This window comes from Vigna unguiculata, chromosome 7 (assembly GCF_004118075.2).
Source record: "Vigna unguiculata cultivar IT97K-499-35 chromosome 7, ASM411807v1, whole genome shotgun sequence".
Classification (NCBI taxonomy): Eukaryota; Viridiplantae; Streptophyta; class Magnoliopsida; order Fabales; family Fabaceae; genus Vigna; species Vigna unguiculata.
In genome coordinates, this window is record NC_040285.1 from 32,606,250 (window position 1) to 32,629,887 (window position 23,638).

Below are 23,638 nucleotides of genomic sequence, written 5' to 3' on the forward strand. Positions count from 1 at the left end.
TAACCTAATTTATATTTAGTCCTAAAATTGTGTACCCTCTCTAATAGAATATATGACTAAAATGAATGCATATTTTTTGGTGGCGTGTTATTCAACGTCGTTTTGGTACGAAATTTCTAATTTAATGTTGCAAATTAATTCCTGAAATTATTAATGACTCACCAGTTTTTTGTTTTCTTTATGCTTATTTGATAAAGGAGAAAAATGAGTGAAATGGAAATATGTTGAGGTGTTTCTGATTAGAAGTTTTTTTTTTTTTTTTTTCTTTTAAAAACAGATTACATTTACTATTTTTTTAGAGTTTTCAAAAGGCACTAACACTTCTTTTCTAAATTTTAAAGTATAATTAACCTACCTTGTATGTTTAATGAATTGATACAGCCCTTTGTTTTGTTTAATAAGTGACATACGTGCAAGATAAAAAATGTGCTGTTTTGATGAAAGACAACAGTACTGTTTACACTCCCCATCCCATGATTGTAAGAAAAAGCATCTAAACATAATAGAAAAAGAATTGCACAATTCGATTTTGTTTCTTCTATATGTATTATGTGTTTGTTCTTTATGCTTCTCTCGAGATTTATTTTGGAAAAGACATTGGAAATTACATTCTCTGATGTTCTGCCAAAAGAATGTAGAGTTTTTTTAATAAACCATAGAAAGTACAAGAATCATTTGAGAGCTGAAAAAATTTAGTACAATCAATTCTATAGAAAATAAACTTGATAAGAACTTTTCTATGAATATTTGGCCCTGCATTTGAAAAATAAGGAGAGAAAATTAAAATATAAACTAAGTTAAACACCACCTAATCTGTAATCATAAAGATGAATTACTTTTAATATTTAATGAGGCCAATGTTTTCTCTTCTGTTTCGGCAATCAATGGTCACCATCGTTTTAAATCAATGGAAAGATGGAGTAACAGCATTTTGCCATTACCAAACTATGCCTATTTATCTATCGAATCATTCTTATAAACAGTACAAATCCCATGTAACATTTTAAACCGAATATGTCTAGCTATGGAATATCGACTTGTAGTGTACTACTGCTTGACATAAATCAGAATCTCTTTACGGGCATAATTTATAACGACAATCGCAGAACAGCATTTTCTTATCATTGTCTCCGAATGGAAACCACAAGATATCAGTTTCTTTGGACAACCAAAGCTGCACTTTAAGGTGAAATCGTAAGTGATTAACTACAGTACCACAAAAAATTCGACACTGTATATCAAAAACCTTTTAACCGAAAAAGGTAACCAAGTTACAAAGAAATCAATGTAGTTGTTTTTATTGAACCAGCAAGAAAAACATCAACTTATGACATTTTGCTAATTGAAAATCAATAGCCCCAGTTATCATTCCTGATCTCATCATCGAACTTCTTTTTCAGCTCAGGGTGCTTTTCGAAGTACTCATCTGCCGTCATGGTACTAAGCTTTTTCTGTGAAAAAGAAGAAAAAAAAGAATGAGATTTTTAATAAAAATCCTATAAAGCTGTAAAATCTGAGGTTATATCTATTACCTTCAACTCTTGTACTTCAGCAATTTCCTTTTCCAAACGTTCAGATTCCTTCAGAGATTTCTCTTCTGCTTCTTTAAGCTCAATCAACTGCAGCCAAAAACGCAAGCATAATAAATCAGGAAATTATAATTGTAAAAGTAATGTATGAGTAAAAGAGCCTTTTTAGGACGTAAAAGATTTAAACAAAATAAAACTAACAATTTGACTAAAAAGTTCTTACCAGGGAGTCAAATTTAGCCTTATACTGAGGAGTTACTGTGTCAACAAACTTGGGGACCTCAATGCCTGCAAATAGGGCATCAAATCAAACATTAAAATTTGAATTAATTGTAGGTAAAAGAGTAAATTTATAAAATGACATATTGGTTGTGCACACGCACATATATGGGGCATAACAAATTAATTTAGCCCATCCAAAGCAAGGTAGAATAGTCATGATTAGATTATTATTAAGAAAATGAAATTTCAGTCTAATTTAACTTCACAATAACCAACTTATAAGATGAGGTTTAAATCTACATAATCCACACACACACACAAACACACACACACACACACACATATATATATATATATATAATGATTTTACCTTATCTCTAGCCTATGTAGGCTCTTCAACACACTCCCACATGCCAAGGGTTGGACATCTCAAACGTGGGACCGAGACGAACCCAATATGCCCAACAAACTTGACTAAGATCATTTGTCATTATTTTAGTCAATGTAGGCTCTTCAACAATTACATTAATCTCAAACTATCTCACCTAATAGACTCCTTATACAGAGACACACACACATACAGGAAACTACACCAAATGCATAATCCATTCCACATTAGCTAATAATATAAGGAAACTATAAGGCAAGGCTTATGTGTAGAGTTGTCAAAACGGGTAACCCAACCCGACTCGGTTCGACCCACCACGGGTTGATCACTAAGTGAGCCAACCCAACCCGGCTCACTTATTAGCAAGCCAAAAAAAAAATTGAACTCGACCCGGCCTACCACGGGTTGGCTCACGAGTTTACTTAATTAAAAAAAATACATCTTTTTTACTTTTTTTCAATCAAAACTAAATTATAATTCTAATTAAAATCTAAATAAATTTTAATACAATCCAAATACAAACTAAAATCACAAAAATACAAATTATCTATGTGTTGGCTAAAAAAAAACCTAACATGACCCAAATGCAAAATTCAACTTAATAAAAAACACCGTGTGACCATTTATTTGCGGGTTGGTGAGTCGGGACTCACCACGGGTTCAACCTGGGTGAGCCGGGTCAAAAATCAACCCGTATTGAAATTTGTAAAAAAATTTCAACCCAACCCGAGCCGAACCTGTGGTGAGCCTGGTTGACTCACGGGTTCCAACCCATTTTGACAACTCTACTAATGTGTCATTGATCTGAGATCTTATATCAAAATCAAACTACATCCATTTTCCAAATTCAAGTCCCTAGTACATAGGTATTATTTAAATGTGAAAGTAGAGGCAAAACATTGCCACAGCTGAGTAGCATATTGTTTCGTATGCTCTTCATTTTACAAATTGGGATTTAAACAGAAAAATAAACAGTCCCATAAACACTTTGAACACTAGATTCTATGTATCACTAGAATATAGGTTTTAACACGCATTGGAAAGTATATTATAACATGAGGAAATTGGTAAACAAAAAGAATGTCATGGATGTTTGGAGATGTCTAGTCAACTACCTATTTGAACTTTTCCTAATTTCTATCCAATATTATTTGCAAAATTTTGTCCATATAACGAGTTTCTACAATCATTCTTTTTACAACAAAGAAATAAATTGAAAAAGAGAGAGAAAGATGGAATAAGACGAGTAAGAAGAGAAGAAAAAAAATAGTTTTTTTACAATATATGTACTGACTTGCAAATCAAAATGTAAATCAGTGTAGAACAAGGAGCACTTTTGTAAACCCATGATGGAAACTGGTGTGCACATAACCCAAAGGAAGAAATGCAGAAGTAAAAAAATGTTTCATTGGGGTTGAGCAAGACTCTAGAGTCTTCGCTCATGGAGGAGAGTAAGTGCATGACAAAAAACTAAATTTACAAACCTTAAATTCAATGATGTCATCATCGCCACTAAGAATGAGTCAAGCACACTACCCAGTACTGGTATCGTTAAGAAATCTAAATATATACATATTAATAGCATTGGCCATGGAATTTATAAACATACTCTCGTAATGCTCCTTGTACATGTCCACCAAACGAGGGCCAATGCCTTTCCTGTAATAATCCCAGTCGATGGGCTCAGGTTCCTGCAGAATGAAATAAACAACTAAGCAATTCCTGAAAATGATAACTTAAAAAAACGAAAAAAATAATCAACTACAACAAGCATCTAACTAGTTTATCACACGATCAATTCGAATCGCAAAGCGCTCTAGTTCAAAACACAACGAAGAGGCGCTTGAACAAACATTCACATAACAGGGACCTTAATGTTTATAAAAATAATAAAAATAATCATTTCCTCAACTATTATTCGGGAGAAGAGACAGTGTATGTTTATTTGGATTAGCTTATTAGGTTAAAAAACGTGTATGTTTAAAACAGAAAGCGAAATGAAATATAATCGCAATAAATCAATTACTAGCCCTAATTATCCAATCGATCTAACATCTCAGAATTAACACAGAAATTCGCATCCCAAATCCAGTGCATAATGTAATGAGAGCGAGAGAGATCGGAGAGAGAGAGGCGACCTGACTGAACTTGGTTTGTAGTTGGGAGTTAACCTCATCGAATGCGCGACGGAGATTCGAGAACTCCCTGCGAGCCTCATCGGAGACGAGAAGCTTCCCCATTCCATCCCAATCAATGTTTTTTCCCACCTTGAACGCCACATCGGTAACTTTCTTCACCGTTCCGCTCATTTTTTTGCCTGCGATGTTCTCTTCTCCCCAAACGCGATTCCAATTCCCCTTCTCGCTGCTGTGCTCTCTGTGCTCCCTTTCACACCCTCCTCCTATCATTCATTACCTTGCCTCCTCGTATGGGCCGGGTTCTATAGGGCCGGCCCGTTATGTCATCGAAATACAGTAATGGGTCCTCTTATTCTCACCCACTTACTACTAAGTTCATCCCCTCCTTTTAAGCTTTTCAAATGACTAAACTAACCCCTACTCAACCTCGATTTCACTTTGTTGCATCAATCCGCGTTGCAGCTGAGCCTCTCATTTTGTTTTTCGTTTTTTCCTACTTTACTAAATTTAACGTTTTTATAATTAATTATTTGGATTAAATTATTATTAAACCTTATTTATTATTGAACTTTGAATCCTAATATGTCATGCAGTAAATAAAAGAGATGGAGACAAAGGATACGAAAAGAGAGGGTGCTTTTAGGCGTGCGAGAATGGTATCTAGGTTTAGATTTTCTTTCTAAAGCAACCCAAGGAAGCATGTGCATTTTGGGTGTCTTTTAGTTGTACATTCTTGTATGGCTGCATTGGGCCTCGATGTACCTCTGCTCCTTTTCCTCTTTATTGCTTTTGCAAGACCCTACTTGGGACCAACAACAAAATAAATACAACACCAAGCTTTAATTATTATCATTGTCTTCTCACACACACGTAGAAAGTGAATAACCACAGCCCTACATTGTTCGTTGAGAAGGTTATTTCTAGTTATGAGCTTTTGTCGGCTTATGAGACAGATACAAATCACTTTCCAACACTGCTTATACTACTATTCCTATGTATTCATTTCTTTCGGATTAGTCCATGATCATGTTACATTATTTCTTCTCAGGAACATGTTCTTGTTCTTGACTCCATGTGTAAGTTCCCAACTTGAACAAGTACCGTTACGGGTCATACTTTTTTTGACGGGGTAGACAATGACAAGTGTATATATATAAGAAAAAAACTATACATGGGCAATGAGAAGTAGTGGAGATATAACTAACACACAAATAATATCTCGGAAATCATCATGCCACCTTAGAGAAGTTAAGTTACTTGATTTCTACATATTGAATATTATTAATATACATAACCATGCACTAACCTCTTCTCGAAAATTCAAGGGTTTCACACATAAAAAAGTTGCATATAGATACTAATTAGAGATGAGGATGGAGAAAAGCATGATGATGAAGGCTGCTAATTAACGGCAATGTTGCAGGTCAAGTTTTGCTAACTTGAGTCAATTCTTGTTTTTTAGTTTCTATATTTCCATTTTGTAGCATTCATTGTTCATGCTACCGTGCTCAGAGGGAAGCACAGGACCAAGAAATACTCAAATTAGTATATATATGTATATGGACTTGGACAAGCAGACATGTGAAGTGATTCTAACAATACAACCGAGATTACGTATACGATTCATCGTACGACACTTAGAATGTAGGTTTAATTAACAATACTGGTGGCGTCTCACAAGGGTTCCATTCAGTTTGTTCAGGAGCCCATGATGATCATTAAACACATGTTAACATAAGATTAGTCAAGATATGGAAATGTTCGTAAAAAACATCATCTTGGTTCATTGATTTGGTTCTACTTAGGAAAACATATATACGCAACTCAAGAGTTGATTTTGGATGCAAGTCATTCGTAATGACAAAAATAGAAGAAAAACTGTTTTTTCTGGAAGATAAGATGAACCTTCCTTGTAAGTTTGTCTTGCCTTATTCGGGTAACACTATCATGAGCGTAGGAGGAAATAGAGAGACTAAGAACATATATAATAATATATTTGATTTTACATTTTAAAGCAAAAAACATATGGAATTCAAGATACGAATTGGTAATATTTCATAAATTTAATCCACTTTAAAATAGCACTATTTTTTTTTTTTTTTACTTTTGCGAAAGTAATGAATATTAAACCTAAAACAATTTTAAATAGAAAAACTTTTACTGTTTTTATATTATTGAGTGTTGGAAGTCCTAAGTCTACGTCCATTAGAGATAAGACCAATTAATACTACATAAGTGGAGTACAAACCTCACTTTACAAACTGGTTTTGTGAGGTTGAGTTAAACTTTAAACCCACTTCTAATATGGTATCAAAGTCAAGTTAGAATCTATGATAACAAACTTTTCTGGACATTTTGTTTCACTCGATATCGGACCACTAACGAACCACCCACTAATTTCTTGTCCATCCATTAATATGTATTGATAATCAATCTCAATATCTTAAGAATTATAAATTGATATGGAAAACCATAATTGCAAATTCCCATAGAAAAAAAAATTAGAAGTTATAAGAAAATGATTTTATTAGAGTCAATTTTATTAAAGAATGTGATCTAATTAGAGACTCACCGACAAAAATAAATTCTTTATTATAATTTTTTTTAATCTTTAAAATTATATAGCTATTTTTTATTTGTATTGGTGCATTTATCTTTTCAACTACTGAGATTATTGTCAAAACCTATCTTTGTTTCATTCTCTCTTTAGCCCATAAAGCATATTTCTCCTTTCATACACTATTTTTTAAGCATGATCCACTCTTCATGCTCATGCAATGCAACACGCTAACATAACTGCAAAACACTATAAGCTTTTATTACGCAATCTCATTGCTCTGCAAGTTCTACACATACACATTCATCATCCATAGGGACACATTCTTTATGCATAAAAATGGAATGATGCATGACTTTACATGAAAATAAAAAGAAAATGACAACATATCCTTCTTGTCAATAGATCATTATAAAAACAAGGCTTAAATACTTTTTTGTCCTCATTTTCGTAGTGTTTGTTGCGAATGGTCCTCATTTTGACAGAATGTTTTAAAATGGTCCTCATTTTTACCGAATATTTAAAATGGTCCTCATTTGTACCGAATGTTTAAAATGGTCATCAGTTTCGCATTTCGTGTTTTATTTGGTCATTTTCTGTAACGTCGTTTAAATCATTAACGGAGCATTGTACAGGTGGCACAATTTGTATTAAGATGTGTTACGTGTACTGTACAGGTGTTTCTGTAACGCCGTTTAAATCATTAACGGAGCATTGTACAGGTGGCACAATTTGTATTAGGATGTGTTACGTGTTACGTGTACTGTACAAGTGTGGTAATTAGATATTTGGGGATAAATAAGTGAGCTAGGATTTTGGTAAGGAATGTTTGGGCAGTTTGTGAGTTTTGGCAATCTTGTTCCTCCATTCTCAATTGGTGTTGCTGCAATCTTCTTCTTCCTGCAATCCTATTATATAGGTACGTTATGGTCCTAATCTTCTTCCTTTAGCTCTGGTTGTAATCGTTGGAGGCAATCGTGTTGTATCACTTCGTGCACTATTGGTGGTTCAACGAGAAGTGGATTAACCGCGATTTGTAGGTGCGGAGATGGCAGCTGTGAGGATGACAAGAACTCCAAAGAATATTGGTAGAAAATTTTGGGTACAATATGTTTTTATTTTTGTGTTAATAATAAATTGGTTTTAATTTTTGGTTTATTGATTTATAGAGTGGTGGTTCCAATAATGTGGGCTGCAACTTTTTCAAATGGTGGTGTTGATGAAAAGGATGTCATCATCATGACACAAATGAGGTAGATTAATGATTTGAAGAAGTCATTGAAGGTTGCTGAGAAGAGGTTGCAGTTAGTAATAGGGTTCACTTGTGTTGTTATTGTATTATTCGTACTGTTATTGTGTGTAAACTTTTAAAGTCCAATCTGTTTTGTACTATTGTTAAATGAAGAAATGAATTAGTTTGATTATGTTGATATTAGTCCCAACATGTTCAAAATGACATCTTAATCTGAGCATTGAAATAAGTGATATTGATCTAAGCTTGGGAAAAACTAAATTGATCTAAGTCTGGAAGAAGTTAAATTCATAACATTAATTCATCCTCATCAAAATGCACTGCATCAATGTTTGGCAAAAGTGAAATTGAACGAAGTTTATGGAAAGTCAAAATACACTACATCAATAATGAATTCGGAATTCTACATCAGAAATTCCAAAAAATAACTAAGACGTTTGTAGCTGCTATCATGGCCTCCTCCTAATATGTAATTTCATCATAAACTGTTGAGATGATTCTTCTGGTGTTGGTAATGGTGCTGCAAGGAAGAAGAAGATTAGAACCGTAACATACCTATATAATGGGATTGCAGGAAGAAGAAGATTGCAGCAACACCAATTGGGAATGGAGGAACAAGATTGCCAAAACTCGCCAACTGCCCAAACATTCCTTACCAAAACCCTAGCTCACTTATTTATCTCAAATATCTAATTACCACACCTGTACACTACACGTAACACACTCTAATACAAATCAAATCGTGCCACTTGTACAATGTTACATTCATGATTTAAACGACGTTACAGAAAATGACAAAATAAAATACGAATTGCGAAAATGAGGACCATTTTAAACATTCGGTAAAAATGATGACCATTTTAAATTTAAACATTATGTCAAAATGAGTACCATTCGTAACAAACACTACGAAAATGAGGACCAAAAATGTATTTAAGCCTAAAAAAAAAATCTATTTATGATGATAGTTTGTGGTTAAATAAAAGTATATTATTTTTAAACTTCTAAAACGACGAATCTCATTAAATAAAAAAGTGTCAAGTATAACTCGCCTTAAATGGTAATATATTATTCATTACACATATAATTATCTAGTAAAGTACGAGTTTTGAATTGTTTTTCTTATACTATTATAATTTTTAATTTATTAAAAAAATGAAATCTTCCGTAGGACCTGCTAATCTGAACAGTGGGTTTGAACTTTATTGCCTTTTTTTGAGTAATATGTTTTAAAACTATATCATTTCGATAATAGATTTTTAAAGCATCTTGATTTAATATTTAATGTATAAAGTATTCCAATTTAATCATTCAGTCCAATTTATTTTTCAAACTCTTTAAGTTGAAAGAGACCTATCACACACGGATATGAATTTTCCGTTGTTTAATATCTCTTTGTTTCTATTAAGACTTAAACTAAGTTAAGTGAAGTGAAGCTTATTCAACACAAACTAACAAAAATTAGCTCCAATTAAAACTCAAATTAAAATGGGTTGAATTTGAGTCAATTCAAATTTACAAATAATCCAAGTAAGCTCCTTAACTCAAGGTGTATTTAAAAATATAATAATTTTACATTATTTTATTTACTCATTTATTTTATGGAAAGAAAATTATTTCATTTGAATTTTTCGATGCCTACCTAACCGAAACATTTCAACATGAGTAATACAAATAAAACTTATGTTGTTACTATATAAGGTATAATATCATATAATATTATTTTAGTGATTCATTATAGTAATGAGTTAAGGTGTATAATATGATTTCTGCATAGGATATTTTATTATAATAAAAATTATGACAAATGTGATAAATGACTGCTAAATAATTTTAAGACTAACACCGAGTATAAATGAAAATTTTAAAAAGGTATATAAAGAAGAAAATTCACTGGCTTATTATAAGATTTTGAGTTGAAAACTGTGTCCATATTTATGAGTTTGATTTGTATTTTATTTATGTTGTGTTTTTATAATAAATTATTTCAAAAGACTTATAAGTAGTATAAAATAGTACGAGTGAAAATTTTTTTTAAGAGTTTTGAAGTGTCAACATTTGGATAAATTAAAGTAAGATAATATAAGTAAAAAAGTCCATAAAATATACCTAACAAATTTTAGATACAAAAATTTCTTATATCAAAAGTTCTTTTTAATAAAAGACGTCTCGTTACGAAGAAAACCATTCACCCTTAGAAGACATTGAAAGTGCAAGGGTGAAATTAAATACTCGTGTAATCTCTTTTAGTTCATATTTCTTTGTCGTTATGCTGATAATTTCTTCATAAACAAAAACTGTGAAAAAGAAAACAAATTTATTTGAAAAATGTTTTGTTTTTGAATGTGAGTGAGAAAATGCGATGACTTCGTATGTTTTTGAAAAATGCATAATTAGGGTAGAATACCAAAATGAATATTTGAACTAATTAATTAATTAATGTCTATATCTTGACTTTGAATTATGTCATCTAAATTTTGGAGTTTGCACTAAGTTCTGCAATAAAACAATTTTGCTAACTGTTTTTTCCAGAAGGAGTCACCAGAATCGAGCGATGGCGGTCACTCTGGTTTCTTAGCTCTTTCTCTCTCCTAGAATCATTTTTTTTTTCATTTTAATTTACTTCTTCTGTTTCATTCACATTTAATATTCCATTCACATTGTTAACATATTACAACTTACTTACCTAATAATTCTATGCCCACATAAAGAGTGTTTTGTTTCTATATATCGTTTAGAGAGTGTTCTGTTTCTATATATCGTTTAGAGAGAGAGTTCTATTAGAGAATAAGTACCAATAAAATTTGAGTTTAATCATATAAAATATTGATACTATTTTTGATCTAAAATCTTAAGATAATAAATTTATGAGTCTTTATTTTTATATAATACTTTACTTTTTATTTCTAACCAATGTGAGACTCTCACACTTGAATTCCTATCCTATATTTTATATCATATTCGATCTATAATAATTTATGTCAATAAATTTAATTTTTTTACGAAGAGAAATAAAGTTGATTATTAAATGATGTGACTTATAATGAATTCTATTAATTAATAAGATTATGGTAACATTTGACCTAATTTATTGTCTTTAAAGAGGTCGGATCAAAAGTAAGAAACTCATCTCATCCCATGGACACTCTTGACTCGTTCCTAGACAGCTAGATAAGGCAATTTTCAATGGAGAATTTGATAACATTTAGAAAAAATAATATTATATAATATTTATTTTATAAACTATAAATAAATAAATATATTTATATTCATTACCTATGCTTATGAGAAGCACCCAGTAAAAAGATGTTTTGGAGATTACCTTTAGATCACTATGTTCGTATATGACACGTTGATAATTTTCTAAACATATATACACTTTTTTTTTCTTATTTTCATTGAGAATTCATATAATCAATAATTGACTTTATATCTTTCATTTCATTATCCCTTCAATTATAACCTACTTTTCTTTATTCAACATACTTTTTCTCTTCTAACATTATTTTCCAATTTATTTTTTCATATATATATATATATATATATATATTATATTTTGGGTAATTATTTATTTTATTTACAATAGTGAGAATGATTATTGAGTTAAATAGATACAATGAATGTAGCAAGGTAAGTAAGTGATAGTGGTGAAATGTGCATGAATATTTTTAGGGTTTGACTAAGATCTTTCGATTTCAATATCACTTTGTTTGGTGGATATGTGATGAGATGGGAGTACCCTCAATCGGCACATGGGTGTCAAAACAACATATTCCTTTTTGGCGTAAAATGTAAACAATGAGATGATAATATACGCGATAAAGATATACTCAATTTCTTCATAAACTTTATACAAAAAAAAAATGTTATAAGTTAAAATTCATTTATTTATAAATTTTAAAAATTACGTGAACTTTTTCATACAATAATTGAATTACGAGTGTTATAAGTATAATTGTAAATCTCATCTTACAAGTCAATTTTATAGGATTGAGTTGAACTTAAAACCTATTTCTAACATGATATCAGAATCAAGTTAGAGACTATCCTAACGAGATTTTCGATTTTTTGGAATTGAGTTGGACTTAAAACCCATTTCTAACTATGAAAAAGTTAATTTTGATTTTTTTATTATTAAAAAACTTATAAAAATACACCTTAAAATGTTATTAGTTTGTATTTCTTTTTGAGAAGTCATGGGTGACTGAGTGTTGCACGTGAGATGACAGAAGGTGAGATACAACGACGCAATGAAGAGTTTTGCAAACGCGTTTTTTTGGGCAACGAGAAAAATCATGAAAAGGTTTAGGATGAAAATAAAAAGATTAAAGATAACGCGGTTTTAACTTAACCGAATGATTAAAATGTTCCATCTACCAAATCAATTTTAAGCTCTCCAGATAAACTTCTATACTATTAAATAGCCAATAAATTTTATCACAACCTGATTAACATTTGAATCTTGGAAAACTTTAGGATAATAATTATTTCACTCATAATATAAATTAACATCTATAACTCGTTTATTTAATTTCAAAAACATTTATTCAATATACGATTTACAGTTGACTTTATTAAATTGAGTTCAGACTTTTTATCCATGTGTGACCACACATGTCCAACACTTAAACCATACACAATTGCTTTTGGTAGAGAAGAAAAGTGGAAAAGAAAAAACAAAGAGGTAAATTGAAAAAAAATGTCGGGTTTAAAAAAATACAAAATATGTAAATACAGCAAAAAGCAAAATTCTGAATAAATAAATAACAGCATAATTAAATATGTTTTGTTTTGTAATATGAAAGTTTATGGTACACGTTACTCCTTAAATCAATTTTCATTCTATACTATTATTTTTTTCCTAAACCATTAGTTACTCAAGTTTTTGCGATAATAGTTTTTAAATAATTGAAACATGTTTATATCAAATCTGTTTAAATTAGAGTTTAACCCCTTCACCTCTTTTCTCATTTTTCTTTATGGTTGCCGGAAAACTTATAGGTGTTTTGAAGGCAGTTTTTATGGTTCAAATTGGTGGTTCACACTTTTTTCCCAATTATATTAAAGTTTATCTGGGTCTAATAGTATTTCACAGAGTTCAGTGTACCCCAATAGATTTGAAATAGTAGTAAACGCTCGATCTTGACAATTTGTATCAGAGTTAATGTCACGAGTTCGATTTCTAGTGGACAATTGTTAATGGAGAGATTGTTGCGGGTTGCACAATTGTCCTTCGGTTCCTAGTGGACAATTGTTAAGGGAGAGATTGTTGCAGATCAATTGTCCCGTGACGAAGACCAAGTGGCTATCCCGTGGTTGAGACCAAGTGGGTTAAGTCACAATCCAAGTGGGATTCCTAGTAAGTGACATCAATTGTCCTGTGGCAGAGTTCAAGTGGACGGATCACAATCGAATCGTGACACTTGGACTGTTACACTCTTAAGTAAAAAAAGTTGCACCCTAACTAATAACTATAGCTTTTGTTCTAGTGGTAAGCAATCAATCCTAATAATTTTGTGTGTTTTAATTTGTTGTTGTTTCGTTTACTGTTTACTGTTTTGTGTTCGATATTCACTTAACTTAATGTATCTTGAAATTGCTGAATCTATTTTGTTATATTTTTTGTAATTTTACTATCCATCAAATTTTGTAAAAATCATTAAAATTAGTTAGACATTGATTTTTGACCCAGATATTTATGTGGTAATTTCTTTTGGTATATATTTGATAATAGAGTCTTTACATATGATACAAAAATGTGCATAATTTGACGAAGAAAAATTTCAAAGACTTGTAACTTTTTTTGGATTAAGAGCTTAAATTGAAAAGTGATTCAAATGAAAGCTACTTGAAATGAGAATAGCATTTTGTTGACCAATACCCAAAGCATACTAGGGTCCAAAATCTCCAAAATTTCTCCACTTACTAATAGTTTTTTTTTTTTTGAGGTATTTTTCAATATTAATTAGTCATTTGGTTTACATATACATATACTATTAAGTAGAGATTTATCAAACCTTTACAATATAGATATTTCATGCTTTTATGTTCAAAATTTTCCAATTTGTGATCTTATCATTTTTCATAATGTTATCATTTGTGATTGATGTATACAAAACAAGGCGTATGCAATTAATATCTTTGAATGTTCTGATTTTTAACCAAAACCAATTACATTTATGAAAAGATAAAAAAAAATTACACAAGAATACATGTTCCACGGCAAATTAAAAGACCTCTTATTAATATATATGAGCCTTATAATAAAGTCATTATTGAGGTACTCGTGATTACTTGAAGAAGAGTGTACGAAGGAATTTCATCATCTTTGAAGGAGAGACCGTGAGAATTTAAATGAGTTTAAGTTTCATATTGAACAGACCAAAAAGTTAAACGCTATATAAAAATGAAAATATAAATTTATTGTCTTCAAGTTTTGTGTCGAAAGTAATATCATTATCTTATATGAATTTGATTTAGATTTCATTATGCAGTTGTTATCTTTTTGTTTAACCGAAAAAAATCAAATTAATAAAATACAAAAAAAAAAACAAACAAACAAACAAATAAACATGAAGTTTAAAGCCAAACTACATAAAACAGCTACATACTTAACATTAGCCAAGGACAGAAAATTGAACCAAAAGTGCAATTATTATCTTGATACGTTATTGAACATCTGATCTGGTTCATTAATTAATTGGATTGTTTAGACCAACGTGCTACTTCATATACATGAATATAAAATATTAACTTAAAACAAAATGCCTTGAAATGTAAAAAAGAAAATCTTTAATCACACAATAACTTTCGTATTACAGGTTAGTCCCATAAATATGGAAGATAGCATGAATATAACCACAGATAAACTCCCGGGAGAGCCGCAACAGTGGCAATGGAAGTTAGTTTTTAGTGAATGAAAATATGTGTTGTCGTGTAGAAGAGTGTTGAAATGATTTGGTGGAAATAGGTGAAGATGCTAAAGGTGCCATGGTACTACAAGCAGAAAGCAAAAATTGTAGATTGGATGTTATTAGATGGCTAGAAAAGGCACTTTCACATTGTCCACGGTTGGTGTGACACCAAAAGCTCAATTTTTTTCTTTTTATTTCAATAAAGAAAAACGAGAAGAAGGTCCAAAGAAACAGTCACAAAGATGTTTCAAGAGTATGCTGACTCAGACTAAAACAGCTATCCCTTGTACTAATTTTCTTCTTCTATTGCACTTTTCTTTCCCGAGTCATTATATTGGAGAGGACCGCCATCAATTATATTTTTCTTCTTCTTCTCCTCCTTCTTCTTCTTATTCTTATTTCCTTTTTGTGTTTGTTTTCTTTTATTTTTTCTGCATTGTCAAAGGTTTGGCTTGTGAAATGACTAATGAGGTAGCGAACACGATGACGCATATCTACCATATAACTAATTAATGACTTTATTGAAAATGGATTCCCCGAGTATAATTTTCATCATCTCTTGCTCCACTTGGGAGGTTGAAAACTTGAGCAGTTACTATAGAACAAATTAATCTCTCTCTCTAATGCAAATATCTAAGATACATATATAGCATTCATTAAGTTCATCATGTCCAAAGAGGCTCCCAAGCAGTTCCGAAACTGTTGTCCTCTATGAAGCAACTCATGTCAATGTGAGGTTGAGGCTGCACCATGTGCTGCTCCTGCGATTCACTCATTTCCATGCAAATTAGAGCCACCAAATTCGCTTGTTGGCACTGCATGTTCACTAGCTCAGCCTGTGCTTTCGCCAACTGTGCTTGAAGCTCGCTCACTTGCTTCTGAAGTTGGCATATTGCACCTGCACACCCATAAACAGGGTCTCTGATCCTAGCATTTGCCTCATAAACCATGCTGCTCACAGCATCTGCTCTCTGGGACTCTGGTAGCTCCTGAAAAATCAATCAATGCACGTTCCTTCAAAATTCGAGACAGTAAAAACAATTCACACACATATTCCAAATGTGGACACCAGAATTTTGACACCCAGATTCTAAATTTTAGTTTTGTTACAAACTGACATTGTGCATTATTACAAACAGATGGCAGGGGAAGATAGAAAAACGAAGTTAGAAAGTGTTGTTTGACTTGGGCATTCTTTTAACTAAAAGATGAAAAAGAAAGCAGTGGTTGCTAGAGTTGAAAGAAGAGGGAATTATGCACAGTTTTGATGTGTTAGGAAGTTAGAAAACAAAAACCCATCATGGCCATCAATTAGGTATGCCCCCTGCTAGCTTTTCCTCCCACTTTTGACCAAAACCCATGATTTTGTTTCTCTGAAATCATCAATTTTGCTAATTTTTTGTTGTCTTCCAAGAAAAATGGCGTGCCAAGAAGTGTGGACTTGTCAAACACAACGCAACAAAGAGGAAAAATATAAAAAACAAAAACCAGTAACAAAGGATTGGTGAATGCACGTTGTGTATGGTACCTGCAAGAACTTGATGATGTTGCTGGCTCCGAAGACTCTGTGAGCAATGGTGAATTTGAGGGGATCGGTGGGGGGGAAATAGGGAGCCAAGACACACTTCTCGACGCACCTGCGGCGGAGAATCTTGCAGGCGGCACAGGGGCTAACCACCACCGGCGGCGGCGGAGAAGGCGGAGCAGCGGGGGGAGAGCCCTGAGAGGGTGAAGGAAAGGGTGTGGGGGAGTGTGAGGGAGGTGAAGAAGATGAAGATGGAGGAGAGTTTGAGAGCATAGTGGGAACATGGATTGGGATTGGTGGAGAAGAAGAAGTTGTTGGTGTTGTTAAGGTTTTGAGTTTGTAATCCATGGTGGTGTTTTGAGACAGAGGAATGAAAACAGAGGAAAGAGGATTGTTAAGATTTTTTGGGTTTGTTGCATATGATAAAAACTAAGGGTGAGTATGGCTATATATATAGACCAAATGGGAAGGGGACAAAGAAGGTGACTTCATCTACGTATTCAAGAGGCAAACATGACGAAGTATATTTTTTCATAAAAGCCGTATAAAATTTCCTACTTCACAAAAGGGCTTTCATTATGAAAACATGTGTTAACTAAAGTGAGATAAGACGGTACATTTAATTAAATAATAATCTTCTTAATTTCATGTCATTTCTTAAACATGATTATTGTTTGGTGTGAAAGAATATATAACAGTATGTAAAAAGGGGTTTTTGCTGTTAATCATTGCACGGTCAAGCAGTGGTCAACGAATTTACCTCCTGTGTCAGTTTTTGGGTGCTCTAATTGGATCAAGCACAAAACATATTTTTTATATGATTTTTTAACAAAAAATGTTTTGCTAGCAAACACAAAGAAGAATACAGCATGCAATTAGAATGTATTGTAGTGTGTCTAATTATTCTAATTGTTCTATCCGTTGTTTTCTTTTGACGCGGAAATTCAGAATAACGGATTTTTTTTTTTTTTTTGGAGACCGAGAAAAATGTTTGTAACGTGAAATTAAGAATAGTTGGGAATAAATTGAAATAAATTGAGAATATGATTTCTTTTGCTTTGTATAAATAAATAAAAAAATGAGATAATGTTAGTGAGGAGATCAGATAATTCATAATAAGTAATTAATTAGTCGTCATCACCCTTATACTAATATTACAAGAAGAATATATATTCAACAAACTTATGATCTGTTCAAGAGCTGGTTTTTTTGTTTAGCTTTGAAGATGTGTCACTTTTGACCAATTCATCAAAAAGAAGTGATAACAACATATTTTTTTAACATGTTTTTTTTTTCTTTATTCACTAAAATTTAAAAGTCATCACAATATAAGAAACTTACAAATTTTTATAGTTTCAATAAATTTGACCTATTAAAAAACGTATTTCAAAAAGCGTGTTCTTGATATTGGTATCAACCATTACTTAAAAATTTGATAATATAAATGCAAAATCATATGTGTCGACTGAGTTGTGGAATGGTTAGAAAATTGGAATAGATTAGGAAAAAATATGTATATAAGTAATGATTTATAGTTAGATGTTATGATTATGTTTATTTGAAGAATATGTGAAAGAATGACGGTAATAATTATGAGATGGTGATAATAATTATAATAGCAAAGCAATAGTAAGTGTTATATATAGTGACAACTGAACTGACAAAGAAGGTGAAAATGAACACTTTTCCGATGTGATGACGATGACTTGCAAAGCATATTTAATAAATAACCATTCTAAAACATTGACATTCAATTTAACATTGTCCACACTCAAAAGGATTAATGAGGTGATCATTGGTATATGCAGGTTGTATATAAATAACCTAAGCTTTTGGTGCAAACTAATTAATAATCTTTTTTTCATGGAAAAAAAAAAAGCTTTTAGGTTACCCACAAATAACAAAATTCTTATTCTCGTTATGGAATGCGATTTTATGTATGCTCCTGGGTATCCATTGAATATCTATGAAAGACGTGTTAATATTCATGTTAACAAAGGTTTTACCAAAGAAATGATATATATTAAATATTTAATATTATAATAACACGTTTTGCAAATACTATTTAAGTATAAGGTGTACTAAATTGTTTAGTACAATGGAATAATATTTGTTTTGTTGTGAATTAAGGTACGTAATTGTAATATACTATTTACTAATTTATATTAAAATTATTGTACTAGATGGATTACTACACGAATTAAACTTCCGAAAAATAATGGTTTTATTACGTCTAAAACAATTTTTTAATAACTATATTATAATAATATAAATTAATGGTATACGAGTTAATGAAATTATTGGGTAGATTATCATTTAAATTTAATTACACTCAATGCATTATTTTATCAAAATCTCAAATGCCAAAAAATTATTCGTGTAAAGTAATTAAGCTGCATGAAGAGTTTTAGAAGACCTATTTTTCATTCTCACTTTCATCTTTCTAATACAATGATTGAGAAGTTAGTTTTGGACAATTCTTTTATAAACATTAAAAAAATGGAATAAATATTTTATAAACTAATATAATATCTTAAAATAAAGTAAGTTTTTTTATTGTTATTATTGCAATAATTTTTATCGCCCTCTTCCTTTCTCTCTTGGGAAGATATGTGGGTCCAAGAATCCATATCCTCTTTGACAAATCTTTCTTAAATTTTGATTTTTTTTTTCTTTTCCTAAAGAGATCCTATCGGCTATAGAAGACACTATTTCCATTCGAAAGTAAATTTATTTCTTTTATTGGTGACATAAATGGTCCATAACGAAGTTCAAATCATTAAATCACAATTGAATCATATAAAAGCTATTAAATATGTACATGGGAATCAATCATATTCCGCACAACCTGAAATTTAATGAAATGGTCCTGTGATGTACTTGTGGTTGGTTAATTTTGATGCATAATAATATTAGTGTTAGGAATTCAACTGTAAGTCTAAATTTTACATTGATTAGAAATAAAAAATTAGAGCATTATATAAAAATAAAAATCCATATATCCATTATTTTAAGGTTTTATATCGAACGTCATGTCAATATTTTATGTAGTTAGACTCAGATCTTATTAATGTTGTATCTCCTCGTAAAAACTTCTTCTGTGGACCTAACAGTCGAATTATAGAATTAGGGCACTTTGGCTTTATCTATATTTGGCATATTACGGCCAAAATCCTTCACTTTCCTTAAAAACAACAAATTACGATCCATTTGTCTGATAGGGAACTGCAGAAATATAACTGTTAGTTGTGTCGTCCAAGACCCAAAACTTTCTGCATAAACCTCTTCTAAGTATATTTAATTAGAAGAAAACACCAAAACAAAACAAGTTTCATTGTAACGAATCCTTGTACAGATTTTGTAACACAAAGTGTTTCAACCTGGTTTTGTTGGATAGGTTTGGAAGAGCCAATAGATTGAATTGAATTCAACCTTGCTAGCTCATAGATGGCATGCCATATTTTGCGGTGTCTTAATTCAAATGCACACCATGTGTCCACACGTGTACTATCTTCTGTGCCACCACCTCACACCAATCCAACACCACGTGCAGTTGCGTGATGAATATTCCTACACCTTCACATAAATCCAACAACACAAAATACCTCTTAACGCATGCAATGAATCACCCTCTTAACTATGTCTGTTTCAGACAACAAAAACATTACCATTTTTTCCTCAAATACGGATCACAGTTTCACGATTTTATCGATAAACACTTTCTTCCACTTAATCACATATTCCCTGTCTCATTAAAGTGCCCTACTTTTCATGTACTCGCGGTAACTCGGGAGACTGGTTTTCTAATTCCATCATGATATATCATTAGGTGTATATAATCATTCAATCTATTATAGTAAACCTCATAATTAATTCTCTAATTTTTAAGCATTTACTTAACTCGAGTATCGATATTTTTGCACCCCCAACACTAATAATGTAAGAGAGGTTTAAGTCAAGATGACAATAGGACCGCATCTTCGTTCACCACACGAGATGAAGAGAAAACTCTGCACTATTTCAGCATTTTAAAATGTGTGTAAAGGAATCGGTTTGGTCGAGAAAAGGCGCGTATTAGGTTCAAAATCCTTTATACATTTGAAAGTGAAGAAAACCTATGTAGATATCGAAGCGTTTATAATGTCACATATGACTCACACAAGGCATATATTTTCGTTCCAAAACTGTGGTCGCTGTCACAGCTAGAAAATATTGGTCACTGGTGATTTGGTTGAAAGTCAATAAAAAACGTGCATAAATATGATTCAAACGTTCATCTCCCCCAACCCTTAAACTAGTGTTAATGGATAATGAGAGAGTAGCTTTCAATTGTGGTTCACGTTGATAGTTCAAAATGTAGGGTTTGGTCCTCACTTACTGCAACAGTGTGGGACTTTGGCGGTTCAAAATGTTGATGGAATAACAGTTGTTTTTGTCGCCTTCATATATGGCTTCTAATTTCATGTGCTTAGAATCTGTTCTTGCATGGCACTGTTTGCATACAGATATAATAGCTGCACCCACTATTTTGGGCAAGATGCTTGCAAAATAAGGTACCCAATTGGGAGAGGGTAAACAAGTAGCTACTTCTCCTCTATTACACGTTTCAACATTTCATGCCTCCACAAATTATTTCTCACTACATCATCATTATATATATTTGTTAGGTATCCAGAGGAAGTTTCACTGAAGAAATACAACACTAATGAGACCTGAGCTACTCTCAACCTAAAATACTCAAAATATTAAGACAATGGATTTATGGCATTGATTCTTATACGATGTTTAACTTTCTCATTTTAACTCAATGAGTAACTTAGACTCTACTTAAATTCCCAACAATATTCCATTAAATTGCTATCAAATTATCATCGATATTTATATATACGTATATACGGTAAATCGACCTTATTTTCAGTTAATGTGAAACTTTTAATATACACTTTTTTGTACCAAGACATATATATTAAGATTAGACCTTAATAGATGACTTGATAGTAATTTGATAAGAGATAAAACAATAAATCCAATAAATAACAAATTTTGCTAAAATAAACTTTAATTCAATCATATTAAAAAATGAACTTTAAATCTATTTTGAATACGAAATTTCTTTAATTTCGTGTATCCGATTCACCAATTTTATTGAGACAGGGTCTCCTCTTCCGGCTATATTTTTATTTTATTATCCCCAACCAATTACGTACGTTTTACATGTGTTGCTTTTGATTAATAAAATAATGTACAGCTGAGTTAAATATTCAGAAAAAAAGGTTTTGTAGTATAAAAGTTATTCCGGGGGAAAGTTTTATCCTTTGGAATAGTATTATTGACTGGAGGAAAAGAAAAAATGGTTAAAATGATTAAAATGCATAAGATTGGAGCATGTAGAAATTTTGTTTGTGGTGTGTTAAATAATAATGTAGCAAGGAAGTGCAATGGTGGTGATAGATAGTGGTGGGGTGTCTTGAGACAATGTACATTGTCTTACAAGTCTTCATGTCATGTGATTAATGTACCTTTTTTCTTTACCTTTTTGCTGACCGAGTATAAGCTATATATTTTCCTCCAGAAATTACGAGGTCAACTCCATTTTAAGAATAAATAAAACTTTAAATTATAATTTTAAATAAGTTTAACTCTGAAACATTTGTGACTGTAACAAACAAACAAACACATTTTCTCTCATATGACATTCTTTGGATACATTCAATAACTAAAATATAATTTAAATACAGTTCTTTCTTTAAATCTTCCAAACATTTTTCAAAAAATAGAACTTCCAACTATCTACTAAAATATTGTCTCGTTTGAAATTTGAAACAAAACATACTTTTGGTTTTAAATTTTTTGAATATCTTATTTATAGTTTCTGTTATCTAGAATAAGGTACCCAATATTTTGTTAATTATAGGTTTTTCAATGTTTTTAAGTTATCTAAAATGGTTTGAAATCCACGTATATTTCACTGTTAAGTAAATTATTAGTACTTTTAAAATTAATTTGAATTTAAATTAGTATTTTTTATATTTAATAAATGTATAAACTTCATAATTGCTAATACTATATATTGTTTGTACTATAAGGTTAGAATGTGATACTATTAAGATGTCAATCTCAATAATTTAAAAGTACCGTATCGATTCAAGCAAAATCTACATATACATTAAATATTAAATATAAAAAAACATTGAAAAAATTGGAAATACATTATTAAAAAGTAATTTATTAACAATTAATTTCAGTAACAAAAAATTATTAATCATTATAATAATTGATTTAAATACTAATTTATAAAATAAAAAATTATTAATTATTAAAATAGTCATTTTTTCATTGTGAATAATTAATGACAAATCATTTTAAATATTTTCAATAATTCTCAGAAGTTTGATGCTTTTTTAAGCTGTGTAGATATTTTTGTATTTAGTCAACACGCATAATAACATTTTGATATTTACATTTAAGAAAATATTTTAGTTTATGGTCTTGTTCAATTGTTTTAGAAGAATATCGTTATGATTTTCATCAAAGAGATATATGTATATAATTAGCCATAATAATTTTCTTCCTTGATCCATGGAGCTTTACTCAAAATTCGACTTTCGTTTCTCAACTTGGAAGTATCTTTTAACCTTCAGCAGTATTAGATATTCAAATTCCAGAGATTGAACCTTTTGTATTTTTTCTTTATATTTTATGTTGTATTTTTTATCACCAAAAATAAATATATTAAATAAGGATAATTGAATTGTTCCAACTTATTCGTAAAGTAATATACACAAAATTATAGTTTGATTATTAATACATTGGGTTGTGTTGTTTCTAAACATTGAAAAATATGTGTAAAAAAGATTGAACCATTTCATGATATGATTATAGACATAACTTTACATGTTTCGATCATTCTAAACATTTATCTCTATGTAAATATTGCGTAAAAATAATTATTAATTAGTATTTTTGTATTAAGGTTCAAAAGTCGTCTCTAAAGAACCAGGAACAATGTCTGAATGTTGAAGCTATGTTAAATATAATTCATGAAATCTAACCTCACTCAATCTTTATCTTGATCAAATATTATAATTTTAAGTTTGATTGCTTTAAATATTT

General features: G+C 30.9%; 2 protein-coding genes across 2 annotated transcripts; both read right to left on the reverse strand.

The window, feature by feature from the left end:
• Positions 1 to 1,060: 1,060 nt before the first annotated feature.
• LOC114192369 (ATP synthase subunit d, mitochondrial) lies at positions 1,061 to 4,537 on the reverse strand. Its single transcript, XM_028082072.1, has 5 exons — positions 4,278 to 4,537; positions 3,749 to 3,830; positions 1,753 to 1,817; positions 1,533 to 1,619; positions 1,061 to 1,451 (listed from the first exon to the last, which is right to left on the reverse strand). Exons 1-5 carry the CDS (start codon positions 4,446 to 4,448, stop codon positions 1,350 to 1,352), a joined length of 507 nt encoding a protein of 168 aa, XP_027937873.1. The 5' UTR covers positions 4,449 to 4,537; the 3' UTR covers positions 1,061 to 1,349.
• Positions 4,538 to 15,495: 10,958 nt separating this feature from the next.
• LOC114190662 (LOB domain-containing protein 1-like) lies at positions 15,496 to 16,935 on the reverse strand. The gene is made up of 2 exons (XM_028079635.1): positions 16,529 to 16,935; positions 15,496 to 15,989 (listed from the first exon to the last, which is right to left on the reverse strand). The coding sequence occupies exons 1-2, from the start codon at positions 16,871 to 16,873 to the stop codon at positions 15,666 to 15,668; spliced, it is 669 nt and encodes a 222-aa protein (XP_027935436.1). The 5' UTR covers positions 16,874 to 16,935; the 3' UTR covers positions 15,496 to 15,665.
• Between the last annotated feature and the right edge of the window lie 6,703 nt (positions 16,936 to 23,638).